The sequence below is a fragment of the Chionomys nivalis genome, chromosome 21, assembly GCF_950005125.1.
Source record: "Chionomys nivalis chromosome 21, mChiNiv1.1, whole genome shotgun sequence".
Classification (NCBI taxonomy): Eukaryota; Metazoa; Chordata; class Mammalia; order Rodentia; family Cricetidae; genus Chionomys; species Chionomys nivalis.
This window is the reverse complement of record NC_080106.1, coordinates 21,982,518-22,002,531: the sequence shown is the minus strand read 5'-3', so window position 1 is coordinate 22,002,531 and position 20,014 is coordinate 21,982,518. Positions and strand designations below refer to the sequence as shown.

Below are 20,014 nucleotides of genomic sequence, written 5' to 3'. Positions count from 1 at the left end.
TCTCTGGGCCCCATGCAGTATTCTGTCCTCGGGAGCTGTGGGGACTATGTGTGGTGCGCTGCATTCCTCTCACGAGTGCTCTGTCCCTTAGGATGCCTTTAGCCTACTAGCATACTCAGACCCCTGGAACTGCCCCGTTGGTCATCAGCTTGACCCCATCCAGAGGGAGCCTGTGTGTGCTGCCCTCAACAGCGCCATTTTAGGTGAGTGCAGCTGCTGAAAGCAGAAGTTCACCTCTGAGTGTACGGGTGGTCACCCTCCCTCTTCCGGAAATTCCAGGGTTGGCCTAGGCCTTCACGGGAACCTGACCCTAACTCCCTATGCCCAGCTGAGTTGGCCGCTAGTTCATGACCATGGGCCAGGCCAGCTTTCTTGCTCTAGAGAAGGCCAAGGTCCTTAGGTTCCTGTCATGAATGCAGGGCTATGGCCTGGTGGTTAGGGCACTCAGACAATAAACTCTGTTCCAACAGTTCTGTCCATACCCCGACCTCTAGGGAACTTTGACCTGGGCTCAAGTCCTTGGCTAAGCACTGATCATCCCTTGTAATCTCTTCACAGAGTCCCAGAACCTGCCAAAGCAGCCTCCTCTGATGCTCGCGCTGGGCCAGGCATCTGAGTGTCTACGGCTCATGGCCCGAGCAGGCCTGGGGTCTTGCTCCTTTGCCAGAGTTGATGACTACTTGCACTAGCTGACCTTCCTGGCTGGCTCTGGCTGGCCATCCTTCAGCCCTAGGCTGGAGCAACCCTGCCCTCCGTAGGCACCTGGTACAGAGACCTGGAAGCCGTGGGCAGAGTCCCACTCCTCCTACCTGGCCGGTCTTCCCTCCCTCCCTCTCTCCCTTGTCCTTTCCTCTTTTTCCTTCCACGTGCAGCGGCCTGTGACACAGTATTGGCTGATTACTCATGTAGCGGCTTCTCCTTTAAAGGAGATTTTGTTTTGAGGAGAGGTTGGGTTTTTTGTTGGTTTTTTTTTTTTTTTTAATCTTTTTTTTTTTTCCTCCTGACTGAGCCACCAGTGTTTATCTCGGGAGAGTTTGTGCTGAGCTGGTTTCTGCTAATTTAGTAATGAAGCCTATCCAGGTTGATGATAGCTTATTATTTTCATAAGTAAAAAAACAAACAAACAAATGAGATTATATATATATAAATATATATATATATATTAAAAAAAGACACAGTATTTATCGTAGCACTAGTGGTCCAGCACCTCTTGGGTGAGGCTGTCCAGACACCATGTGTTTTTATTTGAGTCCAACTCATTAAAAAAAAATCATCTCTTGTCACTTCAATCAAGTGATTTGTTTATTTTAGGCTCCCCTTTTGCTGAACCACAGGTCCAGCTGAGGCTGCTTGGTGGGCAAGGTCAGGCTAAGCTGCTTTGCAGCATCCCAAGAGGTGTGGGTCTCTAGACCCCTTCTAGGTAGACAAAACACAGAACTGCAGGTTTGGGGATTCAGGGGCATGAGGTGGCACAGGGGCGCACAGCAAAACAAGGGAACACAGGGTCTGTAGCCAGCTGTCTACCACTCCACCCTGGCTCACTGCCTGCCTTGCCCCTCTCTCCCATCTCAGTGCCCTGCCTTCCCTTGTTGTTAAGATGGCCAAATAATTCATTACTCTCAGTTGAATGCCTGGAAACTACCTGCCTTCAACCCAAGAGCTGCTGTATGCCAAGAGGAAGACTCTGTTCCCAGGACAGAGGCCCTTAACTACAGGCTGGCTGCTTTCTTCCTGCCTGGGTCTGCATCACTGCCCAGCTCTGATGGGATTGATATTTCCTGTGGAGAAGTTGGTACCTCGTGGAGGCTGGTTCTCAGACCACTGGTCCAGAGTGGATGGAACCTTTGACTTCCTGGTCCAGATTTCCCTACAGCTATGGGAGGCTGCTCCCTACAGCTTGGCCCCAGCAACTCTTAGGAAGAGGAGACTTCATGGGCCTTACAATGTCCCACCAACTGTTTCACATGGATCCTCACAGCTGGTGGAGCAACAACAAAAAACCCCGCCACCACAGGGCTGAGATGCTGCCAGGATGTGGGTGGGCCATCCATGGAGGGGACTGTCTGCCAAGGAAGAGGAGGGTCTATGGAGAGGAGACCTGGAGGGGCCAGATCTCTTTACCTGCTTCACAGGGTGAGTGAAAAGCCCAACAGCCTCTGCACAGAGAAGGCAGAGCTGCAAGTGGGCTTCCAGTTCCCGTCTGCATCTGGGCTGGGTGAGCTCATGTTCTGCTGTGGACACAGATCAGAGGGAGAGCTAGAAATGCTCTGTGTCTGCCAGGCTTCACCAGGCCCACAGCTGGGCAAAATGAATTAAGCCAGCTGTCACGGGCCAGGGCCCTGACTGAAATCTTGCAGAAATTTGGTTTGAGGGCTACTACATTTTCTTGGTTCCTGACAGAGCTTTGTTAACAGCTTGTTAGGAGGTCTTGTCCTGTGTAAAGGAAATTTCATCCTGTCGAAGGTTGGAAATATCAGGCTGTTACAGTGGTCGTCTTCACATTTGGAAATGAAATACAGTGGCATTTGCAGAGCAGTGGAGTTTAGAAAACATCCCCACCAGGCCTCTCCTTTGCCCGTTAAAGAAACAGGCCCAGGAGATTAAGTGACTTGATCAAAACCACACAGCAAATAGTGGCACAGTCAGGACTAACTATTCGTATGGGTTCGACAGTCTTGGCAGATGAACTTTGTGAGGGGTTAGGTTGATATGACTTGAGCAGTGCCTGAGCAGCAGGGACCTTTAGGAGTGTGACAAGGGTGGGGATGGGTGCTTAGACTTGGGCTGTGGAGTGGCTGAGAGGGCCTTGGAGGGCTCCGGACTGCTGTGTGCTGTATGGAGTTGTGTGTCTATCTGGCTCGCACTCAGTACCCATGGCCACCTCCCCATTTTCTGTGCCTTATCACTGTTTCAGCTGAGTCCAAGTTGTTTACTCGGTTCCTCTCCAGAGGGGTTCCCTGTCCTAGTTGGACAGCTCACTTTGGGGACATAAGCCTTTGCCCCGCAAGCTGTGGGGAGGGCCAAAATCAAGCTGCTGGAGCCAGTTGTTAGTCCAGTCCTGCTGCCAGAGGAGCCCTGTATGTACCTCCAATCCTCCTAGCCTGTTTCCAGGAGCCTGGATGGGGAATAGTTTCTTGGCTACAGCTTAGTAAGGGGCTGGACCTGACCCTTGTAGGCAAGAGGAGGACCTGGTTGTGTTGGGTTCTCCAGCCCTTGGGGAGCAGCATTCCTTACTCACCTCCCCTTTGTGGCACCAGGTGGTAGCTCCTTGCAGAGCAAGGACCAAGTTGACAGATCTCCACCCCTTCCTATATGGGTCTGTGGCTGAATCTAGGCGGCAGAACAAGAATATTACAAGCTAGGGAAGTGAGGACTGCCTGGCTACCCAGCCCCTTAAGCACAAAAAAACGATGAGGCAGAGGACTGTTGGGGCTGAACGTTCCTTTGGTTGCTCACAACTCAGGTATGCACGTCATTTGGCAGCTGGACATCAGAGCCCTACTTCACCACCAATGGCAGGCGTTTGGACCTGTGGCCAGATGGTGGCTTCTGGCTGTCCCCAGTGCCCACCTCTTCACATAGGTCCCCTCCATTCTCAACTCCAGCTGAAACAGGCATCCTCCACATTGTGCACACTGGTTCTGCCTTTGTCCTTGCAAGTTGATACTCAGCATTAGCATGAAATTTGTGGTGGGAGAGGGTTGACAGAATTCTAACACAAACATCCTATTAAATTGTACTTGAGATGAAAAAATTCCTGTTGTATTTTGACAGAATTATTTTTATTAAAATACACATCCATGAGCAATTGTGTGTCTTTTTTTTTTCTTTTTGGTCTTACTGGGGTTGGTGAACTCATACCTCTCTTGGCAAGACTCCAAAAAGGACAGGGGCTTTAGCTAGTTCTCTCTTAAATAGCTTTCTTCTTAGACCAGAGAAAACGACAAATTTAACTTCAGAAGGGCGACTGCGGTGTTGTTTTTCCTCCACAAAAATATGCTTCCACAACAAATCCTTCGCCCTAGGCTCAAGGATCTCAGCGGAAGAGGGGCAGGAAGACTGTAAGAGCCAGGGGGACAGGTTTGCTGTGAGATTTTATCTGGAAATGTCAGAGAAGCTATACCTTTGAAGTCTTATCAACATGGCTGCAGAAGTCTCATTCATGACCTGAATGAGCATAGCACCAGTAGAAGGGGGAGCTCTGATGGGGCCTCAGCCTTTGACAAAGAACTACAGGCAACCAAGACATGCTGAGAGCAGGGCAAATAGTCTTCCTCAGGGAAGAATCCCACATTGGTTATCCAATACCAAGCGGTCAAACCTGAAATCATACACATAGAAGTAACACAGACTGAGCAGATTTATTTACACATATGTGTATATATGTAACAATAATAAAGAGGCTGTGAAATCAAGAGAGCAAGGTGGGTACATGGGAAGGATAGAGGGAAAAAAGGAAAGGCACAATTATGTAATTAAATACAAAGCCGGGCATGGTAGCACACGCTTTTAATCCCAGCACTTAGGAGGCAGGTGGATCTCTGAGTTCGAGGCCAGCCTGATCTACAAAGTGAATTTTAGGACAGCCAGGGCTGTTAGCACAGAGAAACCCTGTCTCCAAAAACCCCCACAATTTTTTTAAATGTAGTATGGGGGTTGGGTGTGATAGTGTATATCTTTAGTCTGGGCACCAAGAGGCAGGGGCAAGCAAATCTCTGAGCTCAAGGTCAGGCAGGCCAGGACTACACAGATCCTGTGTCAAAAGAAAGTGTGGTGCTGTAAAGATGGCTCAGTGGCTGGGAGAGCACTTGCTTGTTGCATGATTAATAAAACCCAGAGACAGATACTGGTGTTCAGTCTGAAGATCAGAAAAGCAAAGCAGCCAGCCACTGGCTCTTAACTCTCAGACTAAAAACAGACGAGATCCTGTGTTGTGGGGAGCTGCAGGCTGTGTTCCTGCCGCCCCAGCTCCTGGTCGCCTGGCTAGCTTATGCCCCAAAATAACGACACACAAACTGTATTCTTTTAAAAACTGCTTGGCCCATTAGCTCTAGCCCTCACTGGCTAATTCTCATATCGCGATCAACCCATCTCTAATAATCTGTGTAGCATCGGTCTTACCGGGAAAGATTCAGCATGTCTGACCTGGCAGCTTGCTTCATTGCGTCTGCCTCTGGAGAGGAGTGGCATCGAGTCTGAGCTCACTTCCTTTTCCTCCCAGCATTCTGTTCTGTTTACTCCACCTATCTAAATTCTTCCCTATCAGATGGGCCAAGACAGTTTCTTTATTGACCAATGAAATCCCACATCAATCCTGTCTCCATGAATCCTAAAGACTGCACACCCCACTGAGTTCCTGTCTCTCCACCCAGCCATATCGCTCCTGTCTCCACCTCCCTAGTGCTGGGATTAAAGGTGTGTGATCTCAAACGCTGGGATCACCTTTGTGTGAGCTCTGATTTTCTTTTAGACAAATTCAATCTTGTGTAGCCCAGGGCGGCCTAACAGATCTGTCTGCCTCTGTCTCCAGAGTCCTGGGATTGAAGGTGTGTGCCACCACCACCCGGCTTAAATACACTTTTAAAAACTTCGTGCAAGGTGTATGTGTGTGTACTTACACTTCCCTTCTATGCATGTGTGGAGGCCAGAGACTGTTGGGTGTCTTTCTCAATTTCACTCCACTATTTTTTTCTTTTTGGTTTTTAAGACAGCTCTGTCTGTCCTAAAACTAGCTCTATAAACCAGGCTGGCCTTGAACTCACAGAGACACTGAGATCTACCTGCCTCTGCCTCCCTAGCATTGGGATGAAAGGCGTGAGCCGCTATCACCCAGCTCTTCTTTTACTATTTTTAACTGTGTATATGAGGTAGGGTACTCACACATACATGTGGTGCCTGGGGAGTCCAAAGAGGGCGCTGGATCCCCAGAGCTGGCATTAAAGGCAGTTTCAGCTACCTGATTGCTGTGGGATAATGCTCTTGTACTCTGTAAAGATATGTCACTCATATTGGTTTAATAAAATGCTGATTGGCCAGTAGCCAGCCAGTGAGTATAGGCGGGGTGATGTGGGATTCCCCTCAGTATGCTGTGAATATGTTTTTTATTACCATTGGTTAATAAAGAAGCTGCTTTGGCCTATGGCAGGGCAGAGTATAACTAGGTGGAAAAACTAAACTGAATGCAGGGAAAAAGGCAGCAGAGTCAGGCATACACCATGTAGCTGCCAAAGGAGAAGGACATGAAAACCTTACCAGTAAACCATGAGCCTCATGGTAAAATACAAATTAATACAGATGGGCTAATTTAAGATGTAAGAGTTAGTTAATAAGAATCCTGAGCTAGTTGGCAAACAGTGGTGTAATTAATATAGTTTCTGTGTGATTATTCGGGTCTGGGTGGCCAGGAAACACAAGTGCAGTCTCCAGTCTCTGGGGCAACCAGTCTAGGAGAAATCTGGGAAGAGGAAAGGCTCAGTCTGCAGTGACCAGCCAGAAACAGAGGAAACAAGGTAAGAATGCCTCACTGAATAAGGTACCAAGCCATGTGGCTAAACATAGATAAGAATTATGGGTTAATTTAAATTCTAAGAGCTAGTTAATAAGCCTGAGCAATACCAGTTTATAATTAGTATAAGCCTCTGTTTGTTTTGTTGGGACTGAATGGCTGCAGGACCAGGCAGGACAGAAACTTCTGTCTACACCTGATGAGAGTACTGGAAACTGAACTCTAGGCAACTTTCCTATTGCAAGTTCTATTGCAAGAGCAGTGCCTGCTCTTAACTGCTGAACAATATGGTTCCTTCACTGTTGGAGAGTGCCCACTTGTTGGTTCCCGGCTGCTCAGCCCCAAAATAACTACACAGAAACTATATTAGTTAAGTCACTGCTTGGCCCATTAGCTCTAGTTTCTTATTGGCTAGCTCTTACATATTAATTTAACCCATTTCTATTAATCTGTGCATCACCACAAGGTCGTGGCCTACCAGCAAGGTTTCAGTGTATCTGTCTCCAGTGACAGCTCCATAGCTTCTCTCTGACTCTGCCCTCCTTTCTCCCAGCATTCAATTTACTTTTCCCCTCCTAGCTCTGTTCCCCTATAGCTCTGCTATAGGCCCAAAGCAGTTCCTTTATTAACCAATGATATTCACAGTATACAGAAGGGAATTCCACATCATCTTATTTATTTATTTTTTGGAGACAGTCTCTCACTAAACGTGGAACTCTCCAGTCTGACCACAGTGGCCAGTGCATCCTTGAGGTCCTCTCCTTTCTGCTTCCCAAAGCTGGGATTATGGTTTATATATTTTTGTGCCTGACTTCATACATGGGCTCTAAGGATACAAATTTAGAACCTCGTGGTCACATGGCAAACACTACCCACTAAAGTGTTCCCCCAGATCCTAAGTACAACTAAAAAGAAAAAAAATTTTTTCACTGGCTGTAGTGGTGCACATTTATAGTCCCAGAAACTGAGAGGTAGAGACAGCAGGGTCAGTACTTAAAAGCCAGCCATCTTCTATAGTTTGAGACCAGCTTGGGCTACATGAGAACCTGTCCTGAAAATCCAAAGCAAACAATGATCTTACTGGCCCCTGGTTGGTTGACTCCATGGCTGTAGAACACAAAAGCCAACTGTATATTCTGAAGGCATAAACTCCAAATCTTGCAACCAGAGTTCAAGGTACTTCTTTTGAGGGCTAGGAGGGAAAAGATTAAAGGCTCAGTAATGGCCATAAGTGTAGTTAACCAAAGGGACTGGGAGACCAAGGATTGGTACTAGTTATCAGATTCTTGGCTAACCTTTTGCTAAATATCCCTGACTGGTTGGCTGGGATCTACCTGGGTTTCCAGACAGTAAACAGAATTTTTCAGATGGCCTAGGTCTTCACCTACTTGAGCACTGAGTTACTTGAAATTTTCACCTCCTACAATTAGGACTGAAGTGCCAACTGCAACAGAACCCAGCCCGAGATTCCTACCCCCAACAGCAGGGGGACAAGAATGGGCATAGCTTGCCACACAGAGGAAACCCTAGATTTAGGTGAGCCCTGTCCTCTTTCTAATTATAGATGAACACTGGTGGTATAACAAAGACACAGAGGAGTGGGGTTTCTTCCAGTATAAACATTTTACAAGATGCATACTTGATTAAGCTGTTAGTGTAAGCAAGCCAGGTAGTCTCTGGGGCCTGAGAATACACCCAACTGCCATTCCTGGGGTTAGCCTGTTGTACGTGGCTACAGAAATCTGCATAGGGGGAACTATCTAGGAGATATCTTGGTAACATTAAGCAGGCATCCTTTCTTGGCGGTCCCACAGGGTGAATGTAGGTTAGTCCCACTTATAGTTGTCAAGATTAGAAGAGGAGCTTTCTGTTTGATTAGATCCAAGCCTGACATATTATGGGGATTTGGTGTTCAGGCATAGAGAGCATTGGTTTGAATAGGAGAGGCGCCCAGAGGCTCATATATGTGAATGTGTGGTCATTAAAGAGTGGTGTCACTTGACAGGGACTAGGAGGTGTGGCCTTGGGGAGGAAGTGTGGCCTTGGGGAGGAAGTGTGTCACTGGGAGTGGGTTTGGGGGTTTCAAATACTCCCGCCAGGCCCAGTGTTCTTCTCTGCTTGTTGCCTGTGGATCCAGATGTAGAATTCTCAGCTACTCTCCAGTACCAGCACCCTGTCTGCCTGTGTGCCACCATGTTCCCTGCTGTGAGAATGGACTAGCCCTCTGAAAGTGCAAGCAAGACCCAACTAAATGTTTTCTTCTATGAGTTGCCATGGTCATGGTGTCTCTTCACAGCAACAGAACATTGACTAACATCTATGTTCAGCTTAGAATGGCTTAGAAACTGATATACTTCTTTTAGCCCCCCAGATACCGAGGGCCTGGCTTTTTTTTGTCTCCTTGACTTCTAGCCCCTTTCGGGAAATCAGAATTTTGGAGCTTTCAGCCTTAGAAGGCTGTATTCCAGAGGTACCAAGATGGGCCAGATAACTCTAGCTGAAGGTTTCCTTGCCTAGTCAATAAGTTGCTTGGGTCCTGACTCCTCAGGTTTTGGTTTTTCAATCATGACCTTTAGTTTCCTGCCAAGATCAAAGCTTTATAGGTATGAGATTGCATTGCCCATGACTGGTAAATTTATAGGTAGATTGTGATGGTCTCTCTGGGCCTATGAAGGGGTCAGTTGTGCCTCCAGAAAGAAGTGGTTTTGCAATCCCACTGAGCACACTGATATTCGCCTAGCTCCTGGCAGTTCGTGAGGCCATCAGCATGGCAGGTATAGTTTTGGGTCAACTGGAGCCCAACCTTTTCTTTTTTAAAGATTTATTTATTTATTTATTTATTTATTTATTTATTTATTTATTATGCATACAGTGTTCTGCCTGCGTATATGTCTGCAGGCCAGAAGAGGGCACCAGATCTCACTAAGGATGGTTGTGAGTCGCCATGTGGTTGCTGGAAATTGAATTCACGACCTTTCTCTGGAAGAGCAGACAGTGCTCCTAACTGCTCAGCCATCGTTCCAGCCCAAAGCCCAACTTTTTCCATAGTGGACCCATGACTCCAAGAGCGTGCTCCTTTGAGGCCTTCTTTTCCCAGTAGCCTCTGGGTTTGTAATTGTTTATGGAAGTCCACCTGGAGGGTAGATTGGGTCTCAGTGGACAGATTAAGCTATAAACTCCCAGTTTCATCTTTCTTAATTCTCATTCCCAGGGTCTTGGTTTATGGAGGTTATGGGCCTTTTCCATGGGAGACAAGGCAAAATAGGACAACTACAGTCTTGGGGCCCTCAGTGGGTCGGAGGACCTGGTGACAGCCCACCTGGTGTTGTCCTGGTGGTCTCCTTCACGAGGTACGGTGGATCCGCCAACAATCTGGCGAGAACCATAGGATATGGTTTCCACGGTGGCTCCAGGATCTGGGTCAGGAACTTCGTTACTCACACAAAGTCACTGGACTGGAACTTGTGCACAGGCTTGGACATGGAAAAGGGCACAGCCCCTCACACTGTCTGATGAATAGTACTTTGGGCTTGTTGCAGGGCCTGTAAGGACTTAGGCGGGAATGGTTAGTAATTTCTGCCTCATGAATATAGCTTAGGAAGGAGGGGGTAACCTTCAAAATATAATTCTTTATAATTTTTATTTTATGTGCATTTGCATTTTTGCCTACATGTATCTCTGTGTCAGGATGTCAGAGCTACGGACAGTTGTGAGCTGCTATGTGGTTGTCTGGAAGAACAATCAGTGCTCTTAATTGATGAGCCATCTCTCAAGTATAATTTTAAAAGGGGTGAAACCCTCTTGATCTGGGGTGCATCTGATCCTTAGAAAGACAAATGAGGGGGCTGGAGAGATGGCTCAGTGGTTAAGAACATTGCCTGCTCTTCCAAAGGTCCTGAGTTCAATTCCCAGCAACTACATGGTGGCTCACAACCATCTGTAATCAGGTCTGATGCCCTCTTTTGGCCTGCAGGCATACACACAGACAGAATATTGTATACATAATAAATATTAAGAAAATCTTTTTTAAAAGACAAATGAGGCCAGGCAGTGGTGGCGCACGCCTTTAATCCCAGCACTTGGGAGGCAGAGACAGGTGAATCTCTGTGAGTTCGAGACCAGCCTGGTCTCCAAGAGCTAGTTCCAGGACAGTCACCAAAAACTACAGAGAAACCCTGTCTCGAAAATCAAAAAAAAAAAAAAGAGAGAGAGACATGATAAGCCATAAGCCGTGACACATGCCTTTAATCCCAGCATTTGGGAGGCAGAGGCAGGAGGATCTCTGTGAGCTGGAAGCCATTCTGCTCTACAGAGTGAGTTCAAGAACAGCCAGGGCTACACAGAGAAATCCTGTCTCAAACAAAACACCCTCAAAAAAAAAAAAAAGGTACAAGGTTGGTATAATTACCAATCTCAAGGATGTATTTAAAGTTTCTCCTAAGGTCCTGCTTATCCTTTGGACCTGTCCTGAGCTCTAACCTACAAGCACAATGTAGTTTTCAATCAACATTTAGGACCTTTGTTAGATTTGGGGAAACTTTGTCTGTGAAGGGTGGGCCACTGTCTGACTGGGAGAGGAGCAACCCAAATCTAGATATTAACTCTTGGAGGAGTTTCTTGGTGACTGTCGAGGCTGTCAGGACTTGGGTAGGATAGGCTTCCACCCATCCAGAGAAGGTACCTATGAAAATTAACTAATATTTTTTTCCCAAGAATGGTGGCTTTTATCTCTGTAAAGCTGACTTGGGGTGCCCATTGGGTGCAGGCTCCTTCCCAGGCTTTTTCTCCTCCTTTGGGATTTACTTGTATGCACCTGCACATCTGCACAATGTCTTTGACCAGACTGTCTAGTTGAAGGAGGTAATATCTGGGCCTGAGTAACTTAGCGGGTTTGGATGCCCCCAAGTGGATGGTGCTCATCTATCTTCTGAGAATGCCAGGGTGTACATCCAGCAAGAATCACCTCTTCGTGTCTCGTTTATCATCTTTCTTTTCTGTTCATTTGGTTTCTTTCTGTGTGTTGCCTTGGTGTTGGAGCAATTCAGGTTTGGGTGGGTGACCAAGATCTGAAGCGGCCCCAGTGGTTCTAGGGTTGCCTTCTGGGCAACTAAGTCTGCTGCCCTAATTCCACGGGCAGCCATGGATTCCCCTTTCTGATGCCCTTTATAGTGGACAATGGCTACCTATTTTGGGAGCTGTATGGCCTCTAATAGGGCCAGGATTTCTTTGTTTTTAACTTCCTTTCTGGTTGAGGTGAGAAGCCACCTTTTCCTATAGAGGGCTCCACAGATATGGCTGTGGTAAATCCCTAGCAACTGTCTGTGTACACGCAGCAAAGTGCCTGGGTTGATGCCAAAAGCTTGAAGTTCCTCACCTGAGAGACTGGGCCCAACCTGTCCTGTCCAAGGTGACAACTGTAGCCCCAAGATACCTGATTCCATTTTGAACAAAACTGCTTCAATCCATCGGGTCTGACCGATTGGGCCACATCAGTGAGTTCCAGGCAGTAGTGGAGAGGCTCTCTTGGGTTATTTTATGGCAACAGGCTGGCTGGGTTGAGGGCTGAAGTTTTACAGAATTGGGTATGGGGTTAGTCTAAGAAAAGAGCTTGATAACAAGTTATTTGGGTGTTGGACATCTCTCCTGCTAGGTCCTCTAGAGCGTTGCAAAGCAATTCCACCAGAGACCACACAGAAACTCTTTTCTCTTTTTAATTTTATTTTATGTGTATTGGTGTGTCACCTGCATGTATGTCTAGGTACCATGTATGCATGGTACCCTTGGAGGCCAGAAGAGAGTGTCCCTGGAACTAGAATTAAAGACATTTGTGAGCTGCCATGTGTGTGTTGGGAATCTAACCCAGGTTCTCTGGAAGAGCAGCCAGTGCTCTTAAACAATAAGTCATCTCTCTAGCCCAATACACAGAAACTCTTTTTTTTCTTCTTTTTTTTTTTTTTTCTTTTTGGTTTCTTCAAGACAAGGTTTCTCTGTGTATTCCTGGCTGTCCTGGAACTCACTCTGCAGACCAGGCTGTCCTGGAACTCACTCTGCAGACCAGGCTGGCCTGGAACTCACTCTATAGCCCAGGCTGGCCTGGAACTCACTCTGTAGCCCAGGTTGGCCTGGAACTCACTCTGTAGCCCAGGCTGTCTTGGAATGCAGAGATCTGCCTGCCTCTGCCTCCTGAGTTCTGGGATTTGCCCAGCTCATACAGAAACTTCTAAAGCCAAATACAAAGTCTGTACTGCTGCCTGGAGACTGCATGGGAAACTTACCTCAATCAGGCAGCTCCAAGGCTCACCGTGTTTTTGCCTTTTTTATACAAAAACCACATCCTGGTTGACATACTTTGGTTAGCAAGAAGTGAAACTACAGAAGTCAAAAAGCAAAGGTTAATGCATTTTGGGACTTTCCCAGATCCTGGAACCGTGGATTAGGTCTTGCATAGATGTAGGTCTTTATTTCCATTTTAGAAGGTGTTCGGGCATATGATCTGGGTTCTACAGTCAAAACGGTGTCCCTAACATGGCTTCAGTAGTGTTCAGGTCTTAGTGCCTGGTACAATCTGTACCCATTCCCTGGGCAGAGGATCCTGGACTATGTAAAGCTGAGAGAGCAAGTTGAGTAGCTGCATGCATATATTCCTGCTGGGTTTTGTTTTTATCTGTGTGTTTTGTTTACATATATATATATATATATATATATATATATATATATATATGTACCACCTGTGCCACTGGAGCTCTTGAAGGTTGTCCAGTCCCCTGGCACTGGAGTTATGGATGGTTGTGAGCTGTCATGTGGGTGCTGAGAACTGAACTCAGGTCCTTTGTAAGAACAGCCGGTGCTCTTAACCTCTGAGCCATCTCTCCAGCCCTGTTCTAGAGTGCGATGTGACAGCTGCTTCAAGTTTCTCCCACCCATAAAGATGAACTATAACCAGGAATTGTGAGCCAAATAAACTTCCTCTGCTAAGCTGCTCTTGTTGGGGCATTTTATCACAACAGGGGTAAAAAAACTAATACGCCTCACATTAACAAACCCCTTGGTTCAGTCTCCAGCAAAAAAGAAGGAAAAAGGAAGTGAACCTTCCCACACAGTAAGGTCAATGTGGAATCATGGAACCAGGGGGTGATAGCAGGCCTCAGTGGTTCTTAGCCCTTCAGGAGTCTCATGTGGCTGGCTCTCCTGGTGCCTCAAAGCCGGGGGTTTGTGCAGAAAAGGGACATAGTAAATTATGTTGGTGTCCATAGGACATAAGATATAGAGATAACAGATTAGGGCATGAACGAGGATGCCACTAGTAGGCCTTAAAAACCGGCAAGGGTGATCAATATCTAGGAGATAAACACTGTCAGGCACAAGATGGGTGGTTGGTGAAGGAACAAGGCAAGCTCTGATGGGAAAGACTGACCATGACGGTTAATGATACAGACACAGCAGGTGGAGGTTTCCTGAGAGGACCAGACCCATCTCTAGGAGATGTGCCCTTGGAGAAGGGTTTTTGGTGTGTCTATAAACCAAGAAAACGCTTGGATGTTGACAGTGAGCACCAATCACCATCTATCTGCTTGTTTGTTGTTTTGTATTTGGAGACAGGGTTTCTCTGTGTAGCCCTGGCTGTCCCGGATGGAACTCTGTAGTACAGGCTGGCCTGGAGGTCTACCTTCCTTAGCCTCAGAGTATTGGTATTAAAGGTGTGTGCCACCAGTCTGGCAACCACCAGCTATTTAAAAGCTGTAAAAGTCTAAGTTAAAGTGTGGGGCTTAACACTGCATTCTCCTGGATCTGCATTACTAGAGAAGGCTTCACTCAGCATCTTACAGAGGGCTTTGGTTTTGTCTGGCAGTGCCGAGGCATAAACCCAGACTCTCACATATAGTAGGCAAGTGATCTACCTCTAAGCTACACTCCCAGCACTGACAATTCTTGGGGAAGAGCTAATGCACAGGGAGAAATGGAAAATCAGATAAGCACAAAAGTAACTTTTAGTAGTCACAACTGGGGCTGGGTGCTCATGGCATCTACTGGGTAGAGGGCCTGGGATACTGTTAACCATCCTATAATAAACAGCTCTCTCCGTCTCTGCTGAACAACAACAACAACAACAAAATGATCAGGCTTTGAAAGTTAGTGTATCACTGCTGAAAACCCTGATCTAAGAAAATTACCATAATCAAATATAAAATGCAAGCCAGGCAGTGGTGGTCCACGCCTTTAACATCAGCATCTGGAGGGCTGAGACAGACGCACCTTGGACCTTGTTGAGTTCAAGGCCAGCCTGGTCTACAGAGTGAGTTCCAGAACAGCCAGGAATACACAGAGAAACCCTGTCTTGAAAAACAAACAAACAAACAAACAAAAGGAATGCCAAGAAATAGGAAATGCATCCACATTTTAACTCTGATCCTTTCTATTTCCAGGGGACGGGATAACGGCCCATTTGAAGAGGAAGCTTTCAAGTCGCGGTTCTTTTCACTCTGGAAGCTGCGCAGGTGCGGAGACAGCGGTAATGGTGGCAAGTCTTACAACTGGTAAAAGGGTCACGGAACCACCTTCAGCAGACGTGTTCTTTCATCCCAGCCTGCTGTGGGATGAGGACTAGGTTCCTCCACCTTTGCAGCTGAGAAGCAGCCAGGGGAATATTTCCCCGTAGAATAAATCCCAGTCAGATTCTGCAGAGCCAATTTCACATTAAGGTCTATCGGCTTCACTTGTAAGAGCGGTCTGGTAAAACAAAGGGTAGTCTCTTTACAAAATCTATTTCCTTGAGAGAACACAGGCTCTATAAGGAGGTCAAGAGAACCTGAGGTCACCGACTAAAAGAGACATGACGTTTAAGGAACAACCAAAGAACATCCAGAGGAGAGACCAGGCAGACACCTGAGCAAACAGGAAAGCCAGTCATTCCAGGGTCAAAAAAATCCGATCAGTTGGAGATACCTGGGTTTCTACAAACAGGTTGCTGTCGAATACAAGACCTTTCTTTATTCCAGGGAATGCTCTAAAGAATATACATTCTTGACGCCATTGGGCAAACTCGAGAGCGTCCAAGGCTGAAAACCCCTAGCATCAATACCGCTAGCGCAGAAATCGAGACAGCGTCAGCCTCCCGGCCGGTTTCATAAGCACCGCCCCAAGGCACGAGCATGCGCAGCTCTGCATCCCGGCCCCTCCTAGCGCGGGTCCACCCCCGTCACAGAGCATGCGCTGTCCTCAGCCGCCCCGCCCCTCCCCTCCAGAGCCCCCTGTTCCTTAGAAACCGGGCGGCGTGTTCCCGGTATCGGTGAGCCGGATTCCGGTGCCCGCGCATCCGCACCAGCCTCCCTCAAGGCGGACCGGCGGCCTCCGAAACCGGTCGGGATCTATGGTCTCGCATGCGGCTCTGGACGGGCGATGCCGGCGTGCCAGGTGAGCGGCAGCCGGCGGCGGGTGAGGGCGAAGGAGGGCATGGCGCGGCTGGGAGCGGGCGCTGGCCCGGCCTCTGCCACCGCCCGGCTCCTGAGGTTGGAGGCGAGTATACGCGGGGCCGGGGCTGGTGGAGGCCTGTTCAAAATGCCATTATGTGCCCTGTACGGAGTACGAGGGTCGCACTGGGATTCGTTTCCCTACCTCCGAGGTAGGACCTGCGCATTTGGACGCAGAATTTTGGATCCTGTTAAGATCTTAAACCTAACCACATCCCTATCCAGATGCGAAACCCTAGGCTGCCGCGCCTAGTGCGGAACGGACCACTCCATACCTGTGTGAGGATGGGCGCTTTGTGGATGAGAGTTTGTGAGGTGTGGGAACTTAAGACAAAGGACTCGTCGTGTAGCTGGCCCATCCTCTTGCAAAATGAGATGGGATTTTCAGGCAACAAATATGTAAGAAACTGGTGTTCAGGTAACAGCTTGAAACAAGGAACATCCCAGAAGTGTTTGGTTTTCCCTGCCAGCCCCGACCAAGTGCTGTGTCCTGGTTGGCCCTGGCCTACTTTTGTAGCTCAGGAGAGAAACAAAAGACAAAAAAACTGCTGGATTTGGAAAGACAAAAGATGAGATGAGGTGCTCCTGTCAAGGCTCTATTAGACCTGAATGGCGAGGGAAGATGGGGCTGGAAGATGAGCATTTATGAATGGGCATGTGAACAGTTCACCTTCCAGACCGCAGCAGGACCTAAAGAGGACAGACATAGAAAGGTATAGAACTGCATTGGGTAGACAGCAAGGAAGTTATCGTACGTTTGTGTTCTTGTTCCCCGTATCGTGCTAAGTACAGAATACATGAGGAAGAAGTTGAAACCCAGCTCAGGCACTACTCTAAGGATCTGTGGGCACAAAGACTTCTTGATGGAAGACCATTCAGTTGAAAGAAACAGCCTTTAAAATAGAAAAAAAAAATAGAAAAAGAAGATACAACATTGCTATGATATGCGGTGATAAGGAAAGGATGATCGTCTTTGAGTAGGTGAAGCTAGATTCATTTGTGATAAGGAAACTCATTTCCTTCTGAAAAAACTACACCAGAGGGGGCTGGAGAGATGGTTCAGCGGTTAAGAGCATTGCCTGCTCTTCCAAAGGTCTTGAGTTCAATTCCCAGCAACCACATGGTGGCTCACAACCATCTGTAATTAGGTCTGGTGCCCTCTTCTGGCCTTCAGACATACACACAGAAAGAATATTATATACATAATAAATAAATAAATAAATAAATAAATAAATATTTAAAAAAAAAACTACACCAGAGAACATAAGAGTGTCAAGACACCCATTATACAGAAAATAGGAGAAAATTAATGCTTTCGGGCTATGAATTTAAAACATGTTTTGGGGCCAAGAAGTGGAAGTTTTAGTACACAGTTCTATTGATAGCCCCCCCCCCCGCATTTTTTTTTTCTCGGAGACAGGGTTTCTTTGTAGTCCTGGCGGTCCTGGAACTCGCTCTGTAGACCAGGCTGGCCTCAAGCTCACAGAGATCCGCTTGCCTCTGCCTCCAGAGTGCTGGGATTAAAGGCGTGCGCCACCACCACCTGGCTACTCTAAATTTAAGATCCTCCTGCCTTCGTCTCCCGAGTACTTGAGAGCGTACCACCATATCTGGTTTTATAAGGCAGCAGGAACTGAACCCAGGGCCTTGTGCCTGCTAGGCATGCACCACATGAACTGGGCTACATCAGTAATCTTCCATTAAAAATATTTTTGTAAAGCCGGGCAGTGGTGGCGCACGCCTTTAATCCCAGCACTCGGGAGGCAGAGGCAAGGCGGATCTCTGTGAGTTCGAGACCAGCCTGGTCTACAAGAGCTAGTTCCAGGACAGGCTCCAAAACCACAGAGAAACCCTGTCTCGAAAAACCAAAAAAAAAAAAAAATTTGTATGTTTTATTAATTTATTTTGTGAGCATGACTGTGGAGGTCTGGGACAACTAGTCCTACTATATGGATCCTGGGAGTGGAACTTGGGTGTCAGGCTTGCCAGTAGGTAGTTTTACCTGATCAGCCACCTCCTGGGTGTGTGTGTGTGTGTGTGTGTGTACGTACGTGTGCACACGTGCGCGTGTGTGAAGAAATTCAAACTGGGTGAGGTTGGTACATACCTAGGACCCAGGAGGTAGAGGTAGGAAGATGGCAAGTTCTGGGTCAGTCTGGGCTGCATATTAACCACATCAAAACCGCAAAAAGGGGGCCAGAGAGATGGGTCAGGGGTTAAGAACACTTGATGGTGCTCAGCGGAGGTGGCGCACGCCTTTAATCCTAGCACTTGAGAGGCAGAGGCTTTGGATCTCTGTGAGTTCAGTGCCAGCCTGTTCTACAGAATGAGTTCCAGTACAGCCAGGACCATATAGAGAGATGTTGTCTTGGAGAAAAAAAATAAAACCACTTGATGTTGTTGCTCAGGATGGGCTGGGTCCCCAGGACTCACATGGTGGCTCACAACCATCCATAAATTCAGTTCCAGGGTGGTCTGGCACCCTCTCATGCAAGCAAAATAAATACTCACAACATAACCAGATAAATGGAAAACAAAAATCATGTGTGTATATGTGTGTGTTACATATGTGGTTGAGACTGTCTCAATAAAAATATATATACGTGATTTTTTTTTTTTGACCCAAGATCTCACTCTGTAACCCAAGTCAGCCTGGAACTCTCTTTAGCTATCCTCCTGCCTCAGTTTTCCAAGTGAAGACCCACCATACTTGGCTTAAGAATTTTTTTAAAAAATTTTGCATGCGCCGGGCGGTGGTGGCGCACGCCTTTAATCCCAGCACTTGGGAGGCAGAGGCAGGTGGATCTCTGTGAGTTCGAGACCAGCCTGGTCTATAAGAGCTAGTTCCAGGACAGGCTCCCAAACCACAGAGAAACCCTGTCTCGAAAAACCAAAAAAAAAAAAAAAAAAAAAAATTGCATGCAAGTATGTGTCTGGTGCCACTGAAGAAGAGAGTTTCAGAACCCCTGGAATTGGATTTATGGGTGGTTCAGGGAATAGCAGATACTTTTAATTGATGAGCCATTGCTCCAGCCCCAAGTATGAGTTGTTTTTTGTTTTGGGTTTTTCTTTTGTTTGCTTGTTTTTTAAGATATATTTTGGGTGAGGGGCTGAGGAAATGGCCCAGAGGATAAGAACATTGGCTGCTCTTACAGAGGACCCAGGTCCGATTCCCAGCCCCCACATGACAGCTCACAACCTTGTGTAACTGCAGTTCTAGGGGATCCAGTGCCGTCTTCCGGCCTTTGTGAGCACCAGGCATGCACACAGTGCACAGATGTACATGTAGATGACTTAGCAGTTAGAAACCTTGAAAAATAACATTTAAAAAAGAGATTTAGTTTGTGTGTGTGCATGTTGCTTGTATGTATGTATGTATGTATGTATGTATGTATGTATGTATGTGCGTCATATGTGTGCCTGGTACCCATGAAGGTCAGAGGAGAGTGTCAGATCTTCTGGTGGTAGAGCTATAGATGGCTGTGAATTGGCATGTAGGTGCTAGGAACTGAACCCTGATTCTGCCTTAGCAATAAGTACCCTTAACTGCAGAGGCATTGTTAGGTTGGGATGTGTTCATGGGTTTATGGGCTTGTTGTTGTTCTTTTTTTGTTGTTGTTCTACAATCAGACACTTTTTTTTTCCCCAGAGAAAAGTGGACTTAAGGAGACTCTCCAGGTGTTTCTAAGTTACTATGGCAATGAAACCTTTGGCAAATAATTGCTTAGCGCCCACTCCATTTTCAGGGTAACTGAGGGCAGCTATCAAGTCTGACCTGCAATAAAGTAATCACTAGTGTTTGACAGTTCAACTGCAAGGAGCCCTTGCCAGATAAAGCAGCAATACTAACAGCATCTACTTTCACTGAACTGCCTTTCTGGTTTTCCTGTCGGTGAATAACGAGGGCATGCAGTGCCGTCTGGTGAGATCAAGCTGAGACAGAGAGGATAGCAGGTAAAATTGCAGTCAGCTAGGCCGAGCAGCACCTGGGAGGCAGAGGCAGGTGGATCTTTGTGAGTTCCAGAACAGCCAGAAAAAGGAA

The 20,014-nt window shown here is 47.1% G+C and overlaps 2 protein-coding genes across 2 annotated transcripts in view; both read left to right on the top strand.

Moving 5' to 3' along the window:
- Positions 1-3,802, top strand: part of Ranbp10 (RAN binding protein 10) — a 61,180-nt gene extending 57,378 nt beyond the window's left edge. Inside the window, exons 13-14 of the mRNA XM_057753813.1 lie at positions 92-203; positions 559-3,802. Coding sequence (XP_057609796.1) covers positions 92-203; positions 559-689 — 243 coding nt within the window. The 3' untranslated portion in view covers positions 690-3,802. The remainder of the gene's footprint in view (positions 1-91; positions 204-558) is intronic.
- Positions 3,803-15,737: 11,935 nt separating this feature from the next.
- The window catches only part of Gfod2 (Gfo/Idh/MocA-like oxidoreductase domain containing 2), a 37,357-nt gene continuing 33,080 nt past the window's right edge, over positions 15,738-20,014 (top strand). The window contains exon 1 of the mRNA XM_057753762.1: positions 15,738-15,916. The gene's annotated coding sequence lies outside the window, so the exon portion shown is untranslated. The remainder of the gene's footprint in view (positions 15,917-20,014) is intronic.